This window comes from Sciurus vulgaris, assembly GCF_902686455.1.
Source record: "Sciurus vulgaris genome assembly, chromosome: 17".
NCBI classification, from domain to species: Eukaryota; Metazoa; Chordata; class Mammalia; order Rodentia; family Sciuridae; genus Sciurus; species Sciurus vulgaris.
The window spans coordinates 70,933,005-70,954,139 of record NC_136478.1 but is presented as its reverse complement, the minus strand read 5'-3'; the positions used below and the strand labels follow the sequence as shown (position 1 = coordinate 70,954,139).

General features: G+C 51.9%; 3 protein-coding genes across 6 annotated transcripts in view; 1 reads left to right on the top strand and 2 right to left on the bottom strand.

Annotated features, from left to right (window-relative positions):
* The window catches only part of LOC306648569 (immunoglobulin superfamily member 1-like), a 50,708-nt gene extending 46,141 nt beyond the window's left edge, over positions 1-4,567 (top strand). The window contains 7 exon segments of the mRNA XM_079118734.1: positions 393-443; positions 905-955; positions 1,508-1,621; positions 2,194-2,236; positions 2,317-2,354; positions 2,561-2,614; positions 3,569-4,567. Coding sequence (XP_078974860.1) covers positions 393-443; positions 905-955; positions 1,508-1,621; positions 2,194-2,236; positions 2,317-2,354; positions 2,561-2,614; positions 3,569-3,705 — 488 coding nt within the window. The 3' untranslated portion in view covers positions 3,706-4,567.
* Positions 4,568-4,612: 45 nt separating this feature from the next.
* RPS9 (ribosomal protein S9) lies at positions 4,613-9,451 on the bottom strand. Its single transcript, XM_079118265.1, has 5 exons — positions 9,433-9,451; positions 9,125-9,246; positions 8,796-8,918; positions 5,782-5,968; positions 4,613-4,852 (listed from the first exon to the last, which is right to left on the bottom strand). Exons 2-5 carry the CDS (start codon positions 9,219-9,221, stop codon positions 4,675-4,677), a joined length of 585 nt encoding a protein of 194 aa, XP_078974391.1. The 5' UTR covers positions 9,222-9,246; positions 9,433-9,451; the 3' UTR covers positions 4,613-4,674.
* Positions 9,452-15,415: 5,964 nt separating this feature from the next.
* On the bottom strand, positions 15,416-20,612 carry TSEN34 (tRNA splicing endonuclease subunit 34). Of its 4 annotated transcripts, none has more exons than XM_079118226.1 (5): positions 20,510-20,612; positions 19,481-19,727; positions 19,119-19,362; positions 18,733-18,969; positions 15,416-15,895 (listed from the first exon to the last, which is right to left on the bottom strand). In XM_079118226.1, exons 1-5 carry the CDS (start codon positions 20,572-20,574, stop codon positions 15,708-15,710), a joined length of 981 nt encoding a protein of 326 aa, XP_078974352.1. In that variant the 5' UTR covers positions 20,575-20,612; the 3' UTR covers positions 15,416-15,707. The 4 variants fall into 4 exon arrangements, with proteins under 4 accessions (XP_078974352.1, XP_078974353.1, XP_078974351.1 ...); XM_079118227.1 differs by having other exon boundaries at positions 18,733-18,990; positions 20,399-20,611; XM_079118225.1 differs by having other exon boundaries at positions 18,733-18,990; positions 20,510-20,532.
* Positions 20,613-21,135: the final 523 nt, after the last annotated feature.

The following is a 21,135-nucleotide window of genomic DNA, read 5'->3' as shown; positions in this document are numbered from 1 at the left end:
ATGGGGCAGCTCCCTCCTGGGCCTCCCCTCCAAGCCTCAGCCCTGAAGCCCTGCAGGGACTTGGTGGGAAAAGGGTGGCTGGCAAGGCTCAGGGGAGACCACATAAGGAAAGGCCAGTGGGACCCCTCTCCAATGTCCCACCTGTCTCCAGGTGCAAAGGCCCCTCACCACGGGACAAGGCAGGACAGGAAGTAGCACAGTCCTCCATCCCAGGGGGCCAAGACCTCTCTGTCTGTGGCACAGGGGCGGGTGGGGACCTCAGGTCTTGGGGCTCAGGACTAGGAGTCATGAGGGTAGGTCAAGGCGCAGGTGGCACTGGGGCCCAGCCTGGGGACATGAAGCCAGCTGAATGGGGAGCAGGCAGCCCATCCCTCACCTCCCACCCACCCCAGGAAGCCCTGAGGAGCAGCCCCTCACCCCCACGGACTCAGGACCCCAGAGTGGTAAGTGAGGGGCTCTGGCAGGAGGTGGGGTCCCAGGCAGGTGCAGGAGGATGAGCAAGGCAGGTCCCAGGGTCAGGTGCACCCCTCACGCTCTGGTTGTCCTCCTACCCAGGATCCTCTGCGATTCCAGCCCTTAGCTTTTGGTCCCATCCCCAAGGATGATCCCTGAGGACTCAAGCTCACCGGGAGCCAGGACTCCCCACCCCACCCTGTCCTGGCTGTTCTGAGTCTCCAGAGGACCTGGGGTCCTCCTCAAACCCTCAAGGACAGATTAGTAACCAGGGTAATGAGGATCTGAGGATCTGGCAGAAATGGGGGTGGGGACACCTGGCCCCGTGGCTCAAAGCTTGAGGCAAGAGGGTGAGGTCAAGACACAGGTGACACAGGAGCCCAGTCTGGGGCTGGGCAGCCAGCTGAAGTGGGGAGCAGGCAGCCCAGCCCTCACCTCCAACCCACCCCAGGAGGCCCTGAGGAGCAGCCCCTCACCCCCACGGACCCAGGACCCCAGAGGGGTAAGTGAGGGGCTCTGGCAGGAGGTGGGGTCCCAGGACAGGGCTGAGCTGGGGTGGAGCAGCCTCCTCTGGACACACTGACCTGGACCAGCCCCTCCCCTTGGGCTCAGAGTCCCCAAGTGCAGAGGAGAGGCCTGGCCTGACCTTCAAGTTCCCCTCAGTGCTGACCTTGGCTGTGCCCTGCTGGACAGGAGGCACCCAGGGAAGCCCAGGACCTGAACCTGCAGGCACTGTCCCCTCTGTGCAGTGACAGTGACCTGTGCAGGGAGGGCTCAGGGCCATCAGGCTGTCCAGGCTCCTTCCCTGCAGCTCAGGCTGAGCTCTGGTGGAGGGAAGGAGACTGGAAGTCAGACTCCCCCAGCTCAGGCCCCAGCTCTGCTGCTCCTGCTGGGTGACTGGGCAGGTGGCCCTCTCTCAGCCTCAGTTTCCTCATCTGTAACTGGGGGGTGGGTGGCGGTGCCATGAGGCATGATTGACAGGTGGGAAGCCCTGGCACACAGTGGGTGCTCAGGAAGGCAGCATGGCCCCTACTCACAATGTCACTGTGCCCAGGACTGGGAAGGCAGCTGCCGGTTCTGGTCGGGGTCTCAGTGGCCTTCCTCCTACTGCCCCTCCTGCTCCTCCTCCTCCTCCTCCTCCGGCATCAGAGCAGACGCAGGAAGGCGGGTGAGTGGCAGTGGAGACCTGGGCCTCCGCAGGCCGTCGGCTCCCTGTGGGTCAGGCAAGGTGGGCGAGGGCAGCAGCCCCATGGAAAACTGCCCCTGGGGACAGGTCACTAGGAAACACTTGTACAGAATGTCCTAGTGAGAAAATCTAGAAAGAAGCAATGTAGGTGCACATGGAAGTATTTTAGAGTGTTCTTTTGGCTTTTTCAGATTTATGAGAACATAAGCAGTTGTAGCGTATTTTATTATTTTAGTTAGCTTTTTGTGTGGTACTAGGGTTTGAATATGGGGGTGCTCTATCACTGAACTATATCTCCTGCTATTTTTACTTTGAGATAAAGTCTACCTGAGTTGCTGAGGCTGGTCTTCAACTTGTAATCCTTCTGCCTCAGCCTCCCAAGTAGCTGGGACTACAGCCTGGCTCACATATTTTAAAACTGCCTCCTCTTGAATTCCACATGGAGACAGGAGGGTATCTTTCCAGTTCTTAGATTTCCAGATCCAGGTCTTAGGAGATACAGTCATAGGAGAGGTTCCAGGGTGGGCTAGAGGCTGATTTTCAACTTCCTGCAGAGGCTGCAGAGACACAGCTCAAGGCCAGAGACCTTCAGGAGAGGTAAGATCTTCCCAAACCCAGTCTCCCACCCCTGACTGCAGCTCCCTCACTGCCACCAACACTTCTCTGTCCTTCCCCAGCTCCAGCGTGGTTGCTGAAGTCCAGGAGGAGAACCTGTGTAAGGGGACGAGGAGGGGTCAGGCTGGGGCTGGCAGGTACCAGGGCAGAGGGTGTTGGATGGAATGTTCTAGGCCGAGGGGTGGGAGAGCCTAATACTGGTACTGTACAGCCTTGGTCAAGTCAGAGTCACTCTGGGCCTCTGTGGAGAGACCTCAGGGAATCTTGGAAAGATGACCCTTCTGGTTCTGTGGCCCCCTCCCCCAGATGCTGCTGTGAAGGACACACAGTCTGAGGACAGACAGCTGGACAGGCAGGTGAGTCCCCTGTGCCCCTCACCGGGGCACCCACATTCCCCTTGCTCAAACATTATACCAGCAGGCTCCTCCCCCAGTGCCAGTCCCCGGGCAGTGTCCAGCGGCCTCCCCTCTGCAGAGAACTTGTGTGACACAGCACTCCCTCCCTGGTACCACTGCTATTGTCTTTTGTCTCTGTGGAGCTCAGCACCTCGCCAGGCACCTCACCAGGCTGAAGGTGTGACAAAGAGCCTGCCTTACAAAAAGGCCAGGCAGAGGACTGGGACCTGAACCCCACTTCCTGGATCTGCAGAGGCCCAGTGTCCCACACAAAAAGCCAACTAAAATTTTAAAAATATATGCTACAACTACATATGTTCTCATAAATCTGAAAAAGCCAAAAGAACACTCTAAAATACTTCCATATGCACTTACATTGCTGTCTAGATTTTCTCACTAGGACATTATGTACAAGTGTTTCCTAGTTACCTGTCCCCAGGGGGCAGTTTTCCTTGGGGCTGCTGCCCTCGCCCACCTTGCTTGACCCACAGGGAGCGGACTGCCTGCTGAGGCCCTGGCCTTCTGGCTTGTTCTACGTCACTGTCCTGCAGTTGTATGATACCAGCCAAACCAAGAGGTGGTGGTGTCTCCAACCCACACCAGGCTCCGCCATCTGTCCTGGCAAGGGAACCCAGCCCCTGGGGGGCTCCTGGGGTTGTGGCTCCTCTAAGTGGACAGCTCCACTCCATTTCCCACTCCCAGTCCTGACCTCTGCAAGCACCAGGCGTGTCCAACCACCCGCATGCCAGCTGCCTGTCCCTCCTCCCTTCATCAGTGACTAGAGGGCCAGTGGAATCATGAACCCTCACCCACCTCCCAAGAGCAGAAGCTGCAGATGAGGACTACAGTCCTTTCCTGCCCAACCCTCAGCACACCCCTCCCCCCCCACTGCCCCCACTCCAGGCTGCTGCGCCCGAAGCCCCTGAGGAAGCCCCTGAGGACGTGACCTACGCCCAGCTGTGCAGCTCATCCCTCCAGACCTCTGCGGCCTCTCACTGGCAGTCAGGACAGACCCCAGATGAAACCAGCGTGTACGCAGCTCTGGCTGTCCACTGAGAGAGGTCAGGACCCCAGGAAGCATGGGAGCCACACCACAGGGACTCAGCTATGGACCCTGGCCAGGCTGAGGACCTGAATGGACCAGGAGCCTCTGAGATGTATAGAAACTGCTTCGGGAAGCTATAGCTGCCCTAGGATACCTCCAAGTGACCCAGTTAACCTCTATATCCGTTGCCATCAACAAGACCATCCAAGTGGAAAACCACCTAGCCTGAGCAGCTGCAGGGTGGGCAACTTTGTGCAGGATTCACAGTGGACTGACCAAGGGACCACAGCTGGGCCCAAGTCTCCAAAGGAGTGGACTACAGTAGCCAAGTGCTGCAGGCTTTGACCAACCTCCCCCGCCTGACAAGTTTCTCAGCAAGGAAAAGGGAAGCCTGTCTCCTGACCATGAGTGGAGAAACCCTGGGCAGTTCCTCAATGCCCCCGCCTGGAGACTAGCCACTTCCTATTCATTAAACCCACATCTTATGACAGACCTGGGACAACCCCTTCCACTCTGTAGCAAGCTTTCCATGAGTCAGATGAAGACTGTCAAGGGGTTTAGCTCTCAGGCCAGGCTGAGGGTGGGACAGGCCCTGACCTGCACTTGCTGTTTTGGAAATGACTCTTTCCTGTCCCCATTCACACATGCCTAGCTTTACTCAGCAAGACACTGTCTCCCCCAGCAGTATATGTGATTGTTAGTGCGCGCTGTTAGCTACCCTGTACCTCACCCTCCGCTGGCCGAGGCCCACGTCTGGGAGATGTTCACAAGCCGGCCCAACAGGATTAGCCAGGACCTGGTGTCTTCCCGCCTGGCAAGAGCTGAGTGCACCAGCTTCAGGAAGCCTGGCCCAAGACCCAGCTGAGCGAGGATGATCAGAGGGAGGGTGGGGGATGTCTTAAATAAACACCAATTCCAAAGGATTGATTCTGTTTTATTATCTGACTGGACAACAACCCTCCAGCACAGGAGGGGAGGGCTTAATCCTCCTCCTCATCATCACCAGCCCCAGCCCCACCCTGGCCCTTCTTGGCATTCTTCCTCTTCACACGGCCTGGGCGGCCACCCCCATATGGAGACCGCAGGGAAAAGTCAATGTGCTTCTGGGAGTCCAAGCGGACAATGAAGGACGGGATGTTTACCACCTGCTTGCGGACCCTGAAAGGAGAAAGCAGGTTGAGGGGCCTGGGGGAACTGGACCCCCAACCAAGACACCACCCCGTCTCCGCCTGTGCCTTGCACCTGGACAGCTGTACTGACTGGTAGCGGGCTGGGGTACTCCTGACCCTTTGGACCCCTGTGCTGGGTCAGTTTCAGGTCATCAGGACACCTCACCAGTGCTTTGGGTGAGCTTCTCCTCCACTTTACAGAGGGGGAAGCGAGGTTGAGAAACCCACAAAACCATAAAGTGACAAAAGAGCAGGCATGAGCCCAAAATGAACTTTCAAAAATGAATTATAGCCGGGCGTGGGGATGCATGCCTGTAATCCCAGCAGCCTGGGAGGCTGAGGCCGGAGGATGAGTTCAAAGCCATCCTCAGCAACTCAGCGAGACCCTGTCTCTAAGTAAAATACAAAATAGGGCTGGGGATGTGGCTCAGTGGTTAAGGGCCCATGGGTTAAAGCCCAGGCTGAAAAAAAAAAAAAAAGAACTGCATCTAGCACTGAGCTTGATCCCACTTGCCCTGGTCTCTGCACCAGCTGCCACCCTCTGAATTCACCAACTTACAAATGACAAAGTGTAAGAATGAAGTGACAACATTCAAGAGTCTGGAACAGACTCCACAGGGCCCAGTGGAGTTGAGCCCACCCAGGGGGCACCGAGAGCTATTACCTGTCCAGCTGCCTGCATGCCTGGCAGAGGCCTTCGCAAGGTGTACGGCTCAAGCCGCAGTGACCCTTGTGCTGACTGGGGCTACAAGGAACAAGGCTGTCCCCAGACCCCCCATGAGATATTTGCAGGGGGTGAATCCGTACCCTCACACCTTTGTCAGCTCCAAGGGCTGCACAGGAGACAGGGACAGCAGGCTTAGTGATGGCAACCATCAAAGGGGCCAGGGAGATTCAGGGGCCCAGCAGTCACCATACCTGATGTGGCGCTGACGGATGAGCACACGTGCATGGTGGATGGACTTGGCCAGGCCCAGCTTAAAGACCTGGGTCTGCAGGCGCCTCTCCAAGAAATCCTCAATCTTCAGGCCCAATATGTAATCCAGCTTCATCTTGCCCTCGTCCAGCACCCCGATTCGGACCAGTCGCCGCAGCAGGGCATTGCCTGGTGGGACACAAGCAGCATCCATTCAGGGTTCTGACCTTAGACTTCTAGGGTTCAAATCCTGCTCCACCTCTTGCTCCAGGTTGTGGTGGCAGGATGTCAAGACAAGGGCTAACTTGATACAGGGGTCAACATACCAGCCACCATGAGGTAATCCTCAAAACCACCCAGTCACTGTTTAAAAAGCAGAGCAGGTGCCCACAGGTACCCGTGTTCTTGTCTGAAAAGCACTGGTGCTATGAAGCTACTGCGGCCCTAACAAAGCAGTGGGAAGGGCTGCTCCACAGGACGAGAAAGCTGTGAGGCAGGCCTAGTCATAATGGGCTCTAGGTGGGCTCCACCACCTACCCTTTAGGACTGAAAAAAGACAGTTGCCAGTCAATACACAGCATTCATTTTACCATTCTATGAGATTTTTTTTTTCCGAGTAAAGAAAAATGAAAAAAGAAAAAAAAAAAAAAAAAAAAAGTCAAGCACAGTGACACACGCCTGTAATCCCAGTGACTTGGGAGGCTGAGGCAGGAGAATTTCAAGTTCAAAGCCAGACTCAGCAACTCAGTAAGATGTTGTCTCTAAATAAAATTCAAGAGGGCTGGGGATGTGGCTCAGTGGTCAAGTGCCCCTGAGTTCAATCCCTGATACGCACCCCACCCTCGGCAAAAAAGTGTCCACATAATCTTTGAGTGGCAGGACCACCACTGTTCAACAATCCCAGGCCCAGAAAACTCTGCCACTTACCTAAGGCCTACCCCAAGCTATGGCTCAAATCTACTCTTCCTCAGGGCCACAGGCCTCACTCTGACCACTGGGTACTTCAACATGCTACTGTGCAACTAATTAACCAGGCCTTTGACACTAAGGTATAAGCCCCAAATTGTGCTCCTTTTAAAAAGGGATTGCTTCCATTTTTTGGCTATCATCCTAGCTGGGGGGGGGGGGGAGCACCCACATTTATTGGGCACTTCCAACACTCCTGGTACTATTATCCTTCAAGGCGGTAGGGGACAATCAAATTGCAGACACCCACACATTGACTGGGGGTGTAACAGTGGCAGAGCACTTGCCAGGCCCTGGGGTCCAGGTTCCATTTCCAGGACAGTAAAGGAAGAATGTCTTTCCTAGCATCCTAAACAAAAATTTCATTTCATACTTATGTCATGTGTCTTTGAGGGAAAGGCTGTTATCTGGCTCAGGGCAGGCTGGATCAAGCGGCCAACATGGAAGCTGAGGTCAGGATGCCTGCAGAACCTGGCTCACCACCTTTATTCACTAGAAAGTGCTACCTAAGGAGCCACCACTCTCTCCAACTTTCACTTCTACCCAGGAAAACCAGGCAGCCCTCATGAACCTGCAGCTCCATCCCCACATAAGAAGCACTGAATCATGGACCCCGTGTTTAGTTTTGTGTTCAAAATAGTACCCTGTAGAGCTGGGGATATAGCTCAGTTGGTAGAGTGGTTGCCTCACATACACAAAGCCCTGGGTTCAATCCCCAGCACCACAAAGTACCCTATAAAACAAGAACCAGTTGTGGCCTGCTCCCCATGGAGCCATGGGAGAAACTGCCATCTGGTTATCAGCACACATAGGGGATTCCAGAGCTTTCCTGAACCTCTCAAAGGGGTCTATCTAGCAAAAAGAATGAAGACTTCCAACACCTGTAAGTCTGGGTTAATTAAGTGCATGCTAATTTTGTCCTCCTCAAGCTCCATGACTTTCTTAACCTCTAAAATGCAGGATCATCCTAATGCTTAATTCTGTTCCTATGTAACTCCATCACACACAGGAGAAAAATCTTACTAGTAACCCTATATGAAAATTAAAGCCAGTTGACCAAGGAGCCAAGCATCCTGATTTCCATCCCATTCTGCTTTCCCCTATGTCACTATCAAAGTTCAGGTCAAAAGCAGTGTCTCAAGATGGTTTCTAAGAGCCAAGCACAGTGGCAGCTACTCAGTAGGCTGAAGAGTTCAAGGCCAGCCTCAGCAACTTAGCAAGACTCTGAAAATAAAAAGGGCTGGGGATACATATCAGCGATGGAGCACCCTTGGGTGTAATCCATAGTACTGCCAAATACTAAAGATGGCAAAACCTATGTCACTACAACATTTGCAACTCCTCCCAAAGTCACCACCAGAACTGATTTCCTAAAGATATCCACAAGACCTCCCCAGTTCAGGCCTTCACTAGATATCACTTAAATATTCTTAAACAGTTCACTAAAGAAAGAAATCAAAGCAAGCCTCCAAGCCACCTCCCTATGAGACATTTCAGAAATTTCAGTCTATTCCCACCACCAGCAAACAGAATACAATAAAGAGCAGGCTGCTTTGCTATGTAACAGTCTGATGTGCAAGCACAACTGGCATCACCAGCTCTAGACATACGTTGAAAACGTCACACTCCTAAGGTGTGACCGGGCAAACACTTGGGTCAAGACACTCTTCTCAACCACATCTCCATTAAATAGCTAAATTAAGGGGCGGGGCTAGAGCTCGTTAATAGAGCACTTGCCTAAGATGTTCAAGGCCCTGAGCTCCATCCTCAGCACCACACACACACACACACACACACACACACACACACTAAAAAACCACCACTAAGTAAGGAAAAGGCTGGGTATGAACCAAAGCAAGGCCAAAGCTCTTGGGGGTGTGGTGGAACACAAGGTTAGCACTGCAGGGCTGGATTTGAACGCCCGCACCAAGGAAAAAGAAAAACCAGGAAATAGAAGACTGACTCCACTTGTTCAATGTCGCCCGTCACCAGATTAGTCTAAATCTCAGCAGTCCTGCATCCCACCCCTTTCGAAGGGGCTCATACACACCTTCGAACAGACGTCGGGGATCCTTTTCGTCCAGCGTCAGCAGTTCCCGGGCAGCCTTTCGAATTTTGGCCAGAGTAAATTTGACTCTCCAGACCTCCCGTTTGTTTCGGAGACCATATTCACCTGCACGTGGGTGGAAGGGCAGGGTTCACAGTCTCAGAACGGCCAACTCGTACAAAACCTGGACTGGCGGCGCCCGGACACGTGACACCCGAACCCACCAATCCCTACTGGAGGAGACGCCCACAGGCCCAACTAGACCGAGCACGCGGGCGGCCTCGCCACGTGCTACCTTCCCTCAGCTCGGAGGCCGAAACCCTGCCACTCACCGATCAGTTTCAGTTCCTGGTCGAGGCGGGATTTCTCAAAGGGTCTCCGCGGGGTCACATAGGTCTTGCGACATACCCAGCTCCGGGCCACCGGCATGTTGGCTCCGCTTGCCCGTCTGCGTCTGCGCGGGAAGGGACCGCTCGGGTGAGGACTCCACGCGGAGCCTGTGCAGTAAGCTTCTCTAATCAGTCACCCCCAAAACATGCTGCACTCCCGTCCCTAGCTTTCGTGCGGACACTAAAGCTCGGAAGGCCCGCCGACCACACACCCCCAAGCCCGAACTATAACGCTAGACAGCAAGACTTACCTACGCGCAGTCCCCAGAAACTGAAAGGAGAGTACGTCCCCGGGTCGCGCCTTTATAACACTCCGCCTATCGTGACGTCATCACGCAAGGCACACGTCTGCACCAATCAGAAGAAGCGTTGGCGTATAGAAAAGCAGTAGAGATGAGAGGCCGTGCTAGAGCGGCTGATTGGGTTGGGAGGACTAGGTCTGCGTGAGTCAGGGGACTCGAACGCGGAGGTCCAGAGAAGAGCAGGCGGCCGTGAAGACTGCTTCTACGCGCTGGGCGGTGGATCACCTCCGAGGAGGTCTGCAGAGGTGCAGAACACCTCTACCTGGACCTCCCAGCTTCTTTACTCCGTGACAGAAAAGATTTTAAGGACGCGTCCGATTAAAGCAAGAAGGCAGAGTTTTATTGGAAAGCATAAAGTTCACACTGGAAGGGGTGCGGGGGATCTCCCGCCAGGGCTTAAGGTCGGGTTTTTACGGGGATTCAAAAGTAGGTGGAGCTGGGCGCGGTCCGCGGCTTGGGAGAGTGAGGCAGAAGGATCGCAAGTTCAAGGCCAGCCTCAGCAACTTAGCGAGGCTGTCTCAAAAAACTAAAAAGAGCTGGGGATGTGGCTCAATGGTTATATGCCCCGGGGTTCAGTCCCCAGTACAAAAAAAAAAAGCGAAATATGTATGATCCAGACGAGCGGGACTTCTCTGAGAAACATTGAGCAAGTTAATATTTTCCTGTTGCAGGGTCTGGTCTGGTATGTAGATTACACCCACTCTCTGAAGGGTCATGGTGCAGTCAGATGTTAGCCCCTCGCCTCACAAGGTTAATGTTCTCTTTCTGTCGAGATCTTGTTCCTGTCTTGCTATATTCCAGAAAACATAAGGAACTGGAAAGTCACAGAGTCATTTATGTTCAAATTTATGTCACAAGTAATAATGTTCAGCGTAGCTTTTCTGTTCCTGAAGATTCTTTGTGCAGCAGCACAGTTGTTTAAAAGTTGTTTGTTTTATATTTTAACGGGGATACTTCTCCTTTAGAAACTCAGTGTTCTATCTCTAAACTTCTTTCTCAGTTTTTAACAAGTCAGGCAAACTGGCCAAGGATTTGAGTCCTGCTGCCACTCTTGCCTCTGAACACAGCTGGGCTAGTTGTCCTACCATCTGTGACCCTCAGCCTCCTCCCTATGCCAAAAGGACCCCAGATGATTGAAGCTTCATGGACTCTTCCAAGCTAGATGGTGATTCCATGAGTAATGAAATTATTGTGTTCAGAATAATTTCACCCAGAAGCATTACCAAAAACCTGATTACTGGAAGTGCACACCTGTAATTCCAGCTACTCCAGAGGCTGAGGCAGGAGGATCCCAAGTTCAAGGTCAGCCTGGGAAACTTACCAAAATTGTTTCAAAATAAAAGGGCTGGGAATGCAGCTCAGTGATAGAGTACCCCTGGGCTTGATCCCCAGTGCCACTAAATAAGTAAATGAATAAGTAAGTAGAAGGCAGGCTTTTTTCTTTCTTTCTTTGCCATATTTGTAATCCTTGTGTCTCAGCCTCCAGAGCCACTGGGATTAAGGTCTGCACCACCCACTCCCAGCCTGCCTGCTCTTTTAACTTGGCTAAAAGCATCTCTGAGGAGTATAGGCAGAAGGCTGGCTGCAGTTCCATGACTTGCTCAGGGACATAGCTCACCTTTGCACCAGTATTATTCCCTTTTGGCCTTGCTTTTCATAGACAAGAGAAAAGAAACTCTGTCACACCTGGAACTATTTATAATGTCTTTGGTTACCTCTGGGGAAAGGTGCCCACCTTCAACATGGGCTTCCTTCATGTATGCAACAAATAGTTTTTGAGTTGAATCGTTCTACACAATGGCATGCAGCACCAAATACAACAGCCCCTTTCTCAGAGTTCAGAGTCAGAGAGAAGGGAACAGAAAAAAAGTTAAAACCACGCAGGTAATTTCAGACCGTGGTGCTGTGAAGGGGACCTGCTGATGATGACTGAGCGGTGGCCTTCAGGCAGGTTGGTCAGCAAAGGCCTTGCTAAGAAGGTAACTTTTTTCTTTTTTTTTTTAACTTGAGGTTCAGTGATAAAAAGTCTTTTTGTCTCATTTATCAAAATCCCAAGGTTTTTTTTTTTTTTTTGGCGGGGGGGTGGATTTCCAGAACAGGGAAAATATTCTGAATCCTATTACTATACATTCTGCTCCACCCTGATGCCATTGGTTATCCAGAGGGACTTCCACTCAATTTCTTTATTGTCACTACTTTCCCTCAAATAGCCCCTAGGGTTATTTCCTCCTAGCCCTTTTCTGGAATAATCCCAGCCACACTAATGATTTTAACTGTGCTTGTGAGCTAATTTTTTTCAAGAAAACAATTTATTAAAGATAATGTTCACCTAGGTCACAGGGCACACCTGTAATGCCAACTACTTGGCTGAGATTAGAGGATATCTAATGCAGAGAGCCACCTTCCGATGCAGATCTCAGCAATTGGCTAAGCCTCCTGCATGTCCCCACATTCCCACTTCTCCTTGGGGACCCAGTGGTAACAGGTATTGAAGGCACACAGGAACCCAGAGAACATCTAAAGTCTGTAAAAATCCTGAATTCCCTTTGTAGCTAAAGGGTTAGGATTGGAAATTTCCCAAATTCAAACATTAATGTCAAAACCATTGGCCACTAGAAATTAGGCATATGGAAAATAGGCTAGAGTTAGGGGTCACAGCAGGGTCCCCAGTAATAATGCCTCCAGGGGAAACCAGATTCCTTTTTCATCCCAGCCTGTCCTGTTTAGGCGGAGAGCAGAGTAGAGTCCCTGAAACTAGGATTTTCTTTGCCCCCAACTCCTGACCCTCTCATTCAACATTCCAGTCTTATTTTGATCTGAAGAAGTAGCCTTTGCCAGGCTGGGCATGGTGGCTTACACCTGTAATGCCCAGAGACTCAGGAGACACTGGGAGGACTGCAGCAATTCAGGACAGCCTGGACAACTTGGGGTGTGGCTCAGCCGTCAGATGCCTCTGGGATCAATCCCAGGAACCAAAGAGAAAAGAATTAGCTTACTCTGGGGGCATGGAGTCTCATTTTTGTAGGCTGGACAATGGTGCAGAAGTCGTGGACACACAGAAGTGTGGCTGTTGCAGGTCAAAGGCACACAGGCTCCCAGGACGCCTCCTCAAAGAACAGTGAGCTAACGTTTAATGAGCACTTTCAATGTGCTAGGCTTTGAATTTTAATAGTAATTGTTATGACCCATGAGATTTTTTTTTTTTAAGGACTGGATTGAACCCAGGGGTGCTTTACCACTGAGATCCCCAGCCCTTTATTTTTTTTTGAGAGAAGACTTTGCTATGTTGCCCAGGCTGGCCTCAAACCTATGAGCTATTGCCTTGGTTTTCAGAGTCACTAGGATTGCAGGTGTGAGCTACCTCACCTGACCCATGAGATGATATCTGTCACTCAAAAAAAAAAAAAAAAAAAAAAGATGGTATTCTGGAACACCATGTATGTACCAGGAACCATCCCAAGAGCTTTACACGTTTTAACTTACCTCCCCAATACATACTTGAATACTTTCAGGAAGGACCCCCATATCAACACTGTAACTGACACTCACTTCAGTCCTACTATCCGTTGTATTTTACCAAGGCAGATGCTAAGGTACCAGCAGATGGTGGGGAATTTGCCTGAGATTACAGGATATGGAAATAAATGAAGACCAACCACAGGAGGATCAGCACCTGTGATTGGCATCTTAGCAGAGACTCAAAGGCAGGAAGAGTAGTGGCAAAGGATTATGGTGGGAAAGAGAAAACTTCCCGTGTGCCAGGATTGGAGGCTGTTGGCCTGGGGACGCCATGTGCAGGCTGTCTGGTTAGGAGAGCAAGTTGGGCTTTCTCTGGTTGGTCCTAAGTTAGAAGCAGGGACAAGAATGAGGGAAGCTGTTTTGGACCCATTGTCTAGGGGATGCTTGGCCTTCCTGGACTGCTGCTAGAGAGCAGTCTGACTTCATACCAGCCTGACTGACAGACTGGGCTGCTTAGGACAGATAAGGGCTGGTTTGCTGAGAAGCGTGCTGCAGTTGTGCAAGCCTTCTTTCTGTGTGGCGTGGCTCTTGTCTCTGCAGCCAGCACTGAGCCCAGGTTGCAGCTGGGATGGGATGGTTCTGCAGCCCACCGCTCTGCATGGTGACTGGTGCACCTCCTCAACGCAGTCTCCCTTGCCCCTTTCTCTAGCACATCATCCTATTCCATCCAGATGCCTGGCTTCCAGTTCTCCAAGCACCACTTGCTAGCTGCAGTGCCTGCTCACACTCCCTCCCTGACTGCCTCCACTCCCTCTGCACAAAGGGGAACGAAGCTGTCTTCCAGGCATATTGTGAGGAACAGATGATGTGATCTGTGCAGGTGCTTACAGTCCAGTCTAGCAGAGAGCACACAGGGTAGTGTCATCCTTACCCTTACTATCATCACCTTTACATTCTATCGCTGCCCTGTTCAGGTTTTTTTTTTTTTTTTTTTTTAAATGGTACCAGGGATTGAACCCAGGGGCACTTAACCACTGAGCCACATCCCCAGCCCTTTTTATATTTTATTTTGAGACGGGGTCTCTCTCACCAAGTTGCTTAGTGTCTGCTAAATTACTGAGGCTGGCTTTGAACTTGTGATCCTCCTGCCTCAGTCTCCCAAGTCACTGGGATTACAGGTGTGTGCCAACACACTGGTGCCTTGTTCAGTTTTATTCACGGTTTATTAAGTGGCACTGAAACAAAAGTCATACGAGAGCAGGGACCCCATCTTCCCTAGATCTGTGTAGCACAGGTCAGCAGTCAATACTGAGGTGTGCACGAATACCATATGCATCATCTTTATGCTCATCACCAGTTGTCTTCTCAACCTGAACCTCAGTGCCTACATACTTCTGGACTAGCCACATTGCAAAACACATTCTTAATCTGTCCCTAAAACTTGCTTTTCTCTGGGTTCTCTTCTTTCTGCAGTGCTGGAGGTCCAATAGGCTAAGATAGTGCTGTACCACCTAGCCACACCCCAGCCCATGGTTCTCTGCTTAGGAGAGTCTGTCACTTGACCCATAGTCCAGGAGTAAAACTTCCCATCTATCTTCTGCTGTCACTTACTGTCCCTTCTCTCTGTTCCTGGTCCATCATATTTCACCATACTCCAGTCTTGTCCCTCCTGCCTCCAGACTGCCCTGTTCCCTCCTTGGGCCACGCCCCAGCTCAGCTCTCCCCTTAAGCTTCCATTCTGTGTGAAATTTCACCTCATGTAATTTTTTTGCACTGGGAGTTGAGCCCAGGGTGCTTTGCTATTCAGCTACCATCCCCAGTCCTTTTAAAATTTTGGACAGGGTATTGCTAACTTGCTGATGCTGGCCTCAAACTTGTAATCCTCCTGCCTTAGCCTCCCAAGTCACTGGGATAACAGGCATGCACCACCATACCAGCTTCATGTACTGTAATTTATAGAACTACTCCACCTATCAGACATATGAGCCATTTCGTTTTCCCCTATTGTAATATTCCATGTGTACATTTGTTTTGTTTTGGCTTTTTTGGGGGGGGAGGTACCAGGGATTGAACTCAGGGTCACTTGACCAGTGAGCCACATCCCCAGCTCTATTTGTATTTTATTTAGAGACAGGGTCGTACTGAGTTGCTTAGTGCTTCGTTTTTGCTGAGGCTGGCTTTGAACTTGTGATCCTGCTGCCTCAGCCTCCCAAGCTGCTGGGATTACAGGCGAGTGCCACCATGCCTGGCATTCCTTCTTCACAGTACATCACTACATTTTTATTTGTAACTTCTGTATGCATCTGGAATGTTTGTAGAAATCTTTACAAAAGGAAGCTGAGTGCTGAGAAAACAGAAAAACCAGATGAACACCAGCCCTGCAGCCCAGGGCAAGTCATTTCCCTCCTTTCTCCCATCTGTACTCATAGGTGAAGGCACCCACACCAGTAAGAATGCACATCACAAACTTGACTCTTATTCAACAAGTTTACTGAGACCTGCTGGGGTCTAAGCCCTGTAGAAAACAGACCCACCAACACAGGCCCACTCTCAAGAAGCTCACAGTTCGGACATAGATAACTACAAACTGACACAGCCAAAAAGTGCCTTGAAACAGGAAGAACCTAAAAAGGATATAATGTTCAAAACCTGGGGTCAGAGACTAACTGTAGAGAGAGGTAGGAGGGCACGAGCCTCCATGCGGAGATGAGCCCGGGGACATCCAGGAGGTTCCTGTTACTCAGCCACACCCCTGGGTCTCGTGCTCACTGCAGACTGGCCCACTGCAGGGAGGTGTAGGCCACCATACCATTATGGTATGGAGAACACAGCAGTAGGGTCTTTCTGACGCTGGTTCCAAGGCGGCCGGCAGAAACCAGGTCCTGGAGTGGGATGGGGTCATCAGGGGCCCAGCACTGGGCAATGTAGTGAGCATGGAAACGGAGCGGGTCACCTGCAGGAGGGAGAGAGGGATGCAGCAATTCCCAGTGGCAGAGGGTTGAGAACACACTGGAACACAGACATGGGATCATGTCAGCACTCACTAAAACATAAACATATACCCTTGGATCCAACTGTTCCACTTCTAAACATTTTATCGTGTAAGTATAGTGGCACTGAAACACACTTACCAAGATGATCAGTAAAAGAACTGTGAGCATTCCACGCGGGTAATTTCATACCACCTCACTCCTGCCGCTCCCTACCACCGACACATGAAGCAGCCATGGAACTTTGAGGAGCAGTGAAGAATTTGGAATGGGGCTAGGGAGATAGCTCAGTTGGTAGAGTGCTTGCCTTGCAAGCACTAGGCCCTGGGTTCAATGCCCAGCACCGCCCAAAGGAAAAAAAAAAAAAAAAAAAGAATCTGGAATGAATTATGTCCTGCCTTTCTAATGTGACCGAGGTTCACTTTATGCAGCAAGTGAGGGTAAACGCTATCCAAACACTAGGTGGAAACTTGGTGAACATGAGGGATGATGTGAAGGAAAAGTAGAGTAACAGTTAATATGTAGTTCTGTTTCTAAAGGAATAATTTTTTTTTCAAACAGGTATTGAAGAAATACATGATTTCTATTTAAGCAAATATGGTGCCACATATTTAACTGTAAAATATATTCGTGCCTTCCAGTGCCTTGACATTTGAACATTAAAAGCAACTATTGACAATCTTACAATTAAAAATATACAAACAAAAACTTTAGCCAGGCATGGGTTCAAGCCTGTAATCCCAGCTATTGGGAGGTTAAGGCAAGGGAGGTCATAGTAAGTCTGAATCCCACAAATAAAAGTCCAAGTTCCTCAAAATGAAAAACAAAAACAACAACAAAAACAGGCTGGGAATATAACTCAGTGAGAAGCCCTGGTTCAATCCCCAGTACCCCACATCCCTGCTCAGTGACAATCAATGTGGAAAATGGTCACTGATAACACTGAGGGGAGAAAAGGAGAGGAGCAAGTTATCACACTATGTACAGCATCATCTTAGTGAAAAACCAATAACTGAATATGTCATGGTGTGGCCTAAGAACCAGGAACACAGTCGGTCAAAGCTGTGAGAAACTCAAGAAGAAATCATGCCAACAATTTCTGAGAAGTGACTCCAACCAGCTGAAGGATTTTACAGTAAGATGAAGCAGTAAATAAATAGCATAAAATAAAAATAAAAAGGGCTGTGGTTATAACTCAGTGGTACAGCACACCGGGTTCAATCTCCAGTTAACACACACACATGCAAAGGCATAAGAGGTAACAAAATTTTCCCAAGAGCTAGAGAATAAGAATTTCAGGTTAGTGTACTACATTCCAAATGTGCAATTCTGCCAGAGTAACAGCAGCAGCATGGCTGTATCTGAGTGAGGGGGCTGGTGGCTATACTGTCATCCAGCTATTTGGGAGGTTGTGGCAGGAGGGCTACAAGTTCAAGGCCAGCCTGGGCAATTTAGCAAGATCCTATCTCAAATAGTTTTTAAAAAGGAGCTGGTGATGCAGCTCAGTGGCAGAACACTAGCCTAGCATGTGTAAGACCTGGGTTCAATCCCCAGTGTCACAAACTGCTAACAAAAAAACTTTAGTGACAAATGTGACCTCAGGCTATAGTTCCCCTAGATGAAGGGATTCTGAAAAAGAAGCAGAGGAGCCTGAAGGGGGCACTGCACAGAAGAGCACATGATGGGTACCACAAATCCACAGGAGAAGGCCGTTCCTCATCCAAGGGGACTGGCCTTGCATCTCTAAAACAAGCCCAGGTGGGCAGCTGGTTTCAACAGGAACCTAGACAGAAGCCAGGCACTTCTGGTTGTCATGGTACCTTAACCAGCTGAGAAAGGAGCATCAAAATGCTTGAGAAGTTAACCCCCAAACTGTTTTCCTGGAGGCTTAGCATCTTTTAACTTCAAAAACATTTAGAAACAAGCTTATAAACATGGAATGGATTCAAACCTCAAACAGATCACTTAGAGATGAGGATATGCTGCTTACCTGATGTACTGATTATTTATTGTTTTAGAAATACTCGCCTATTGACTAACAGTTAAGCCCGTGGTTCAGTTTAAAAAATGGGATCAAGAAGCTGGGAATACAGCTGAGAGGTAGAGCACTCGCTTAACAAGCATGAAATCCTGGGTTTGATTCCCAACACCAAAAACATATGATAAAAAAAAAAAAACCCTAAAATGTGGAATTAGGTAATTAATTGATTTAAGTTATTGTATCCCAAAGTGGCTTCTTTATTTTGAGATGGATTATCATGCTGCCCAGGCTGGCTTCGAGTTCCTGAGCTCAAATGCTTCTCCTACCTCCTCCTCCCAGGAGCTGGAATTACATGGAAGGTACATGCCACAGCACCCAGCCAGCGCCACAGCTATTTAAGTGATTTGTATGATAGACAATTTATTATACATTTTCTACAACCTGTTCTTTTTTTCCCTTTTGGTCCTAAGTGTACACTGATCTACATCAATCTCTGATAACTGATGTTATGTTCCTCTGACAACCACCTATGTTTAACTATTATATTAGGGGGCTGTTTTTCAATTCTTCAATACCATGAAGAATCTTGCAATGAATATTCTTATGTGTTTTATGCATATTTCTGAGTGACTCCTCTGGATTACAGGAAATACTTAATAAGTTACTAAACTTTCTCCACACAAGCATGGGAACTCCCAAGGGCTTCCTGTCCTTCTCTGTGTTTCAGAGGCTAGGACAAGGTGAGACCAAAAGGAAAAATGCAGACACGCTGAGATAGTGAAGAAAAGTAAGCAATCAGAGCTCCCAACCCAAACTCACCAGGATAGACCAGGAAGTCACCCCCGAACTTGCCAGCAGCACTGAGGAAGAAACCTCGCTCCCACAAGTCTCTGTAGATCCTGTAGCGCAGCTCGTGAGCAGGACGGCCAGCATGGGGCCAGTCTTTGGACTGGACACGCCAGTCCAGAGGTTTAGCCTTAACAGGTCGAGGCCTGGCAGTGGCCAGCTGGACCAGCAGGGCAGATCTGGGCAGGAGGCCCACCCCATCAGAAAGCCCTGGTTGGGGAGAGGAGGACACTGGGGAGGTACACAGAAGTTTGGTGAATCCAAAGGCAAAACCTTCCCCCTCCCAGAGAGAACCAGCCAAAATTCCCCAAAGCTGTCTCCTCCCTTCCCTGGTCTCTGGACTCAGAACCCTACCCTACCTGCTTCCTTCTGGTCCCCAGAAGCCTGGCTATCACCAGTCTCATTCCCTTCAGCAACGTGGCTCCCGCTGGCCTCCGGACTCTCGCAGGACCCTGGATTCTGTTCCAGCTTCTGCTTCTTGGCAGCCTGGCCCTCCGTGATCTTCTCCAGGAGCTCCTGACGCCGGGTCTCACGGGCCTCGGTTGCCAATGCACTTTGCTCCTGGAAGCTCTTCTCCTGCTGGCGTTTGAACGATGCCAGAGCCTGAGAAGTAAACGGAGCTGGCACCCAAGACGCGACTCCGGCCTCCTACAGCCGCCCCACCGCGTCTTTCCCGAAGGGACAACCGGGCCCTCCCACCTGGGCTCGCCCCAGCACTCACCAGGCCGTGGTGGCTGGGGTCGGGGCGCGGGGCGCTGACCAGGGTCACGGCGCCGATCTCCGCCAGGAGCCGCGCCTCCTCGGGCATGAGCAGCAGCGGGAGGCCCAGGCGCGAGTTCTGACGGGGCCCGCGGGGCAGGGCGCCCACGGTGCGGCCCCCCACTCCCAGGCGCTCCCGCAGCGCCTGCACCGCCTCGGCCCCCCACACCAGCGACCGGCCGTTCTCCACCTCCACCACCAGCATCCTCCTGCGAGCGGAGCAGCGGTCAGCGGCCGGCCGCGCGGGGCCGCCGCCGCACCCGCAACCCGGCTCCGGGAGAAGCCCCCCGGCTCGGGACCCGCCAGCCCCCGGCCGCGCCGCCAGGACAGGCCCCGCGTTCAGCGGCCGGGGCTCCACCCGGCCCTGCGGCTCGCGGCTGGCACCCGCACGGCCATCGCGTCCTCGCGCCTCAGAAGGAAAACGGCAAGCGCGGCGCCACGTCCCCTCGCACGGCAGGCATCCCCCGCGAGGGCGCGCGTCGGCTCTCGGAGCCGCGGGGCGGCGGGGAGCGAGCAGGCCACGCCTTCGCCCCGACGCTAGGACCTCGGCCCCTCCCCGCCCGAGCCCCCCAGGGCCGGCTGTGCGGCCTTCCGGCTCCGAATCCGACTTTCACGCGATGGAACCCCTCCCCGTCCCCAACGCAGGGCGTTCGGCATCCGAGTGTTCTCAGCTGGACCGACCCCGCAGCCCCGCCCCGGCCGGGACGCAGGGCGCTCCGCGTTCGGGCCTCTTCGGCTCCGGTCAATCCCACAGCCTGTGGCTCCACCCCCCAGCCGCCCGCGCGCCCCCGTGCTGGGAGTTCCCGCCCTACGGCCGTACGCTGCAGCCAGAGGCCCCGCCCCCTGCGCGCCCGCCGCTGGCTCCGCTGGGCGGGCCTACCCCACTTGAGAGCGCTCAGCGTCTTGCTTCCTTTTAAGAGTGTTCCACTGTCCTCCGACAGAACCAGTCGGCGCGTGAACACCAACTCGGTCGAAGGGAGCTAGCCCCTACGTAGTGCTCCGCGCACGGTTTCCTTCAGCCCCGAACATGCCGACCCCCGGCGTCACTTTTGTCATCCCGCCACGTCAGCGGAGCGGGAAGCCTGAGGCCCGCCCCAGTCAGGACTATAGCCCCGCCCCTCCCCGCGTAGCACTTTGGTCCCGCCCCCCGCAACGTGCCTCCTTCTGCCGCATTGGTTCCCAAGATAAGATCTTGCGCTCCTTTACTCCGGCTCCGCCCCCTAGGCACCCGTCCTCCAGGTCTTGCCCCCTTCACGTCGCTTTCGCCCCGCCCCTTTCTAAGTGAAGCAAGTCTCCTCTTTCACTCTATGGCCCCGCCTTTCTCCCCGCACACGAGGCTCGATTCTGCGGGAAGCTGTTGGCTCCGCCTATAATTAAACCAAGGTTTCTTATACCTATTATTTCCAAGTAAACTAAGGCTGGTACCCCGTCTGCATGCGAACCTTAAGTATTCGACCATTTCCAAAATATGCGGAAGTATGTGGCCCCGCCCACCTGCGAGCAGAGCATTTGCCTCGACTATTTCCGAAGTAAGCGGGTTTGTAGCCCCGCCCACATCCGGTCGCACTTGTGGCCCGCCTACGTTCAACAGTGACTTAAGTACTTGACTATTTCCGA

Bases quoted from the DNA above. Each gene is read 5' to 3' on its own strand.
- RPS9 (XM_079118265.1), bottom strand. From the start codon at position 9,221: ATGCCGGTGGCCCGGAGCTGGGTATGTCGCAAGACCTATGTGACCCCG. The intron at 8,919-9,124 runs GTGAGTGGCAGG...ACCCACGTGCAG, and splicing joins CCAGGAACTGAAACTGATCG to GTGAATATGGTCTCCGAAAC. The intron at 5,969-8,795 runs GTGTGTATGAGC...GTGTCCCACCAG, and splicing joins TCCCCGACGTCTGTTCGAAG to GCAATGCCCTGCTGCGGCGA.
- TSEN34 (XM_079118226.1), bottom strand. From the start codon at position 20,574: ATGACAAAAGTGACGCCGGGGGTCGGCATGTTCGGGGCTGAAGGAAAC. The intron at 19,363-19,480 runs GTGAGTGCTGGG...TTTACTTCTCAG, and splicing joins ACCCCAGCCACCACGGCCTG to GCTCTGGCATCGTTCAAACG. The intron at 18,970-19,118 runs GTAGGGTAGGGT...CTCCCCAACCAG, and splicing joins TGGGGACCAGAAGGAAGCAG to GGCTTTCTGATGGGGTGGGC.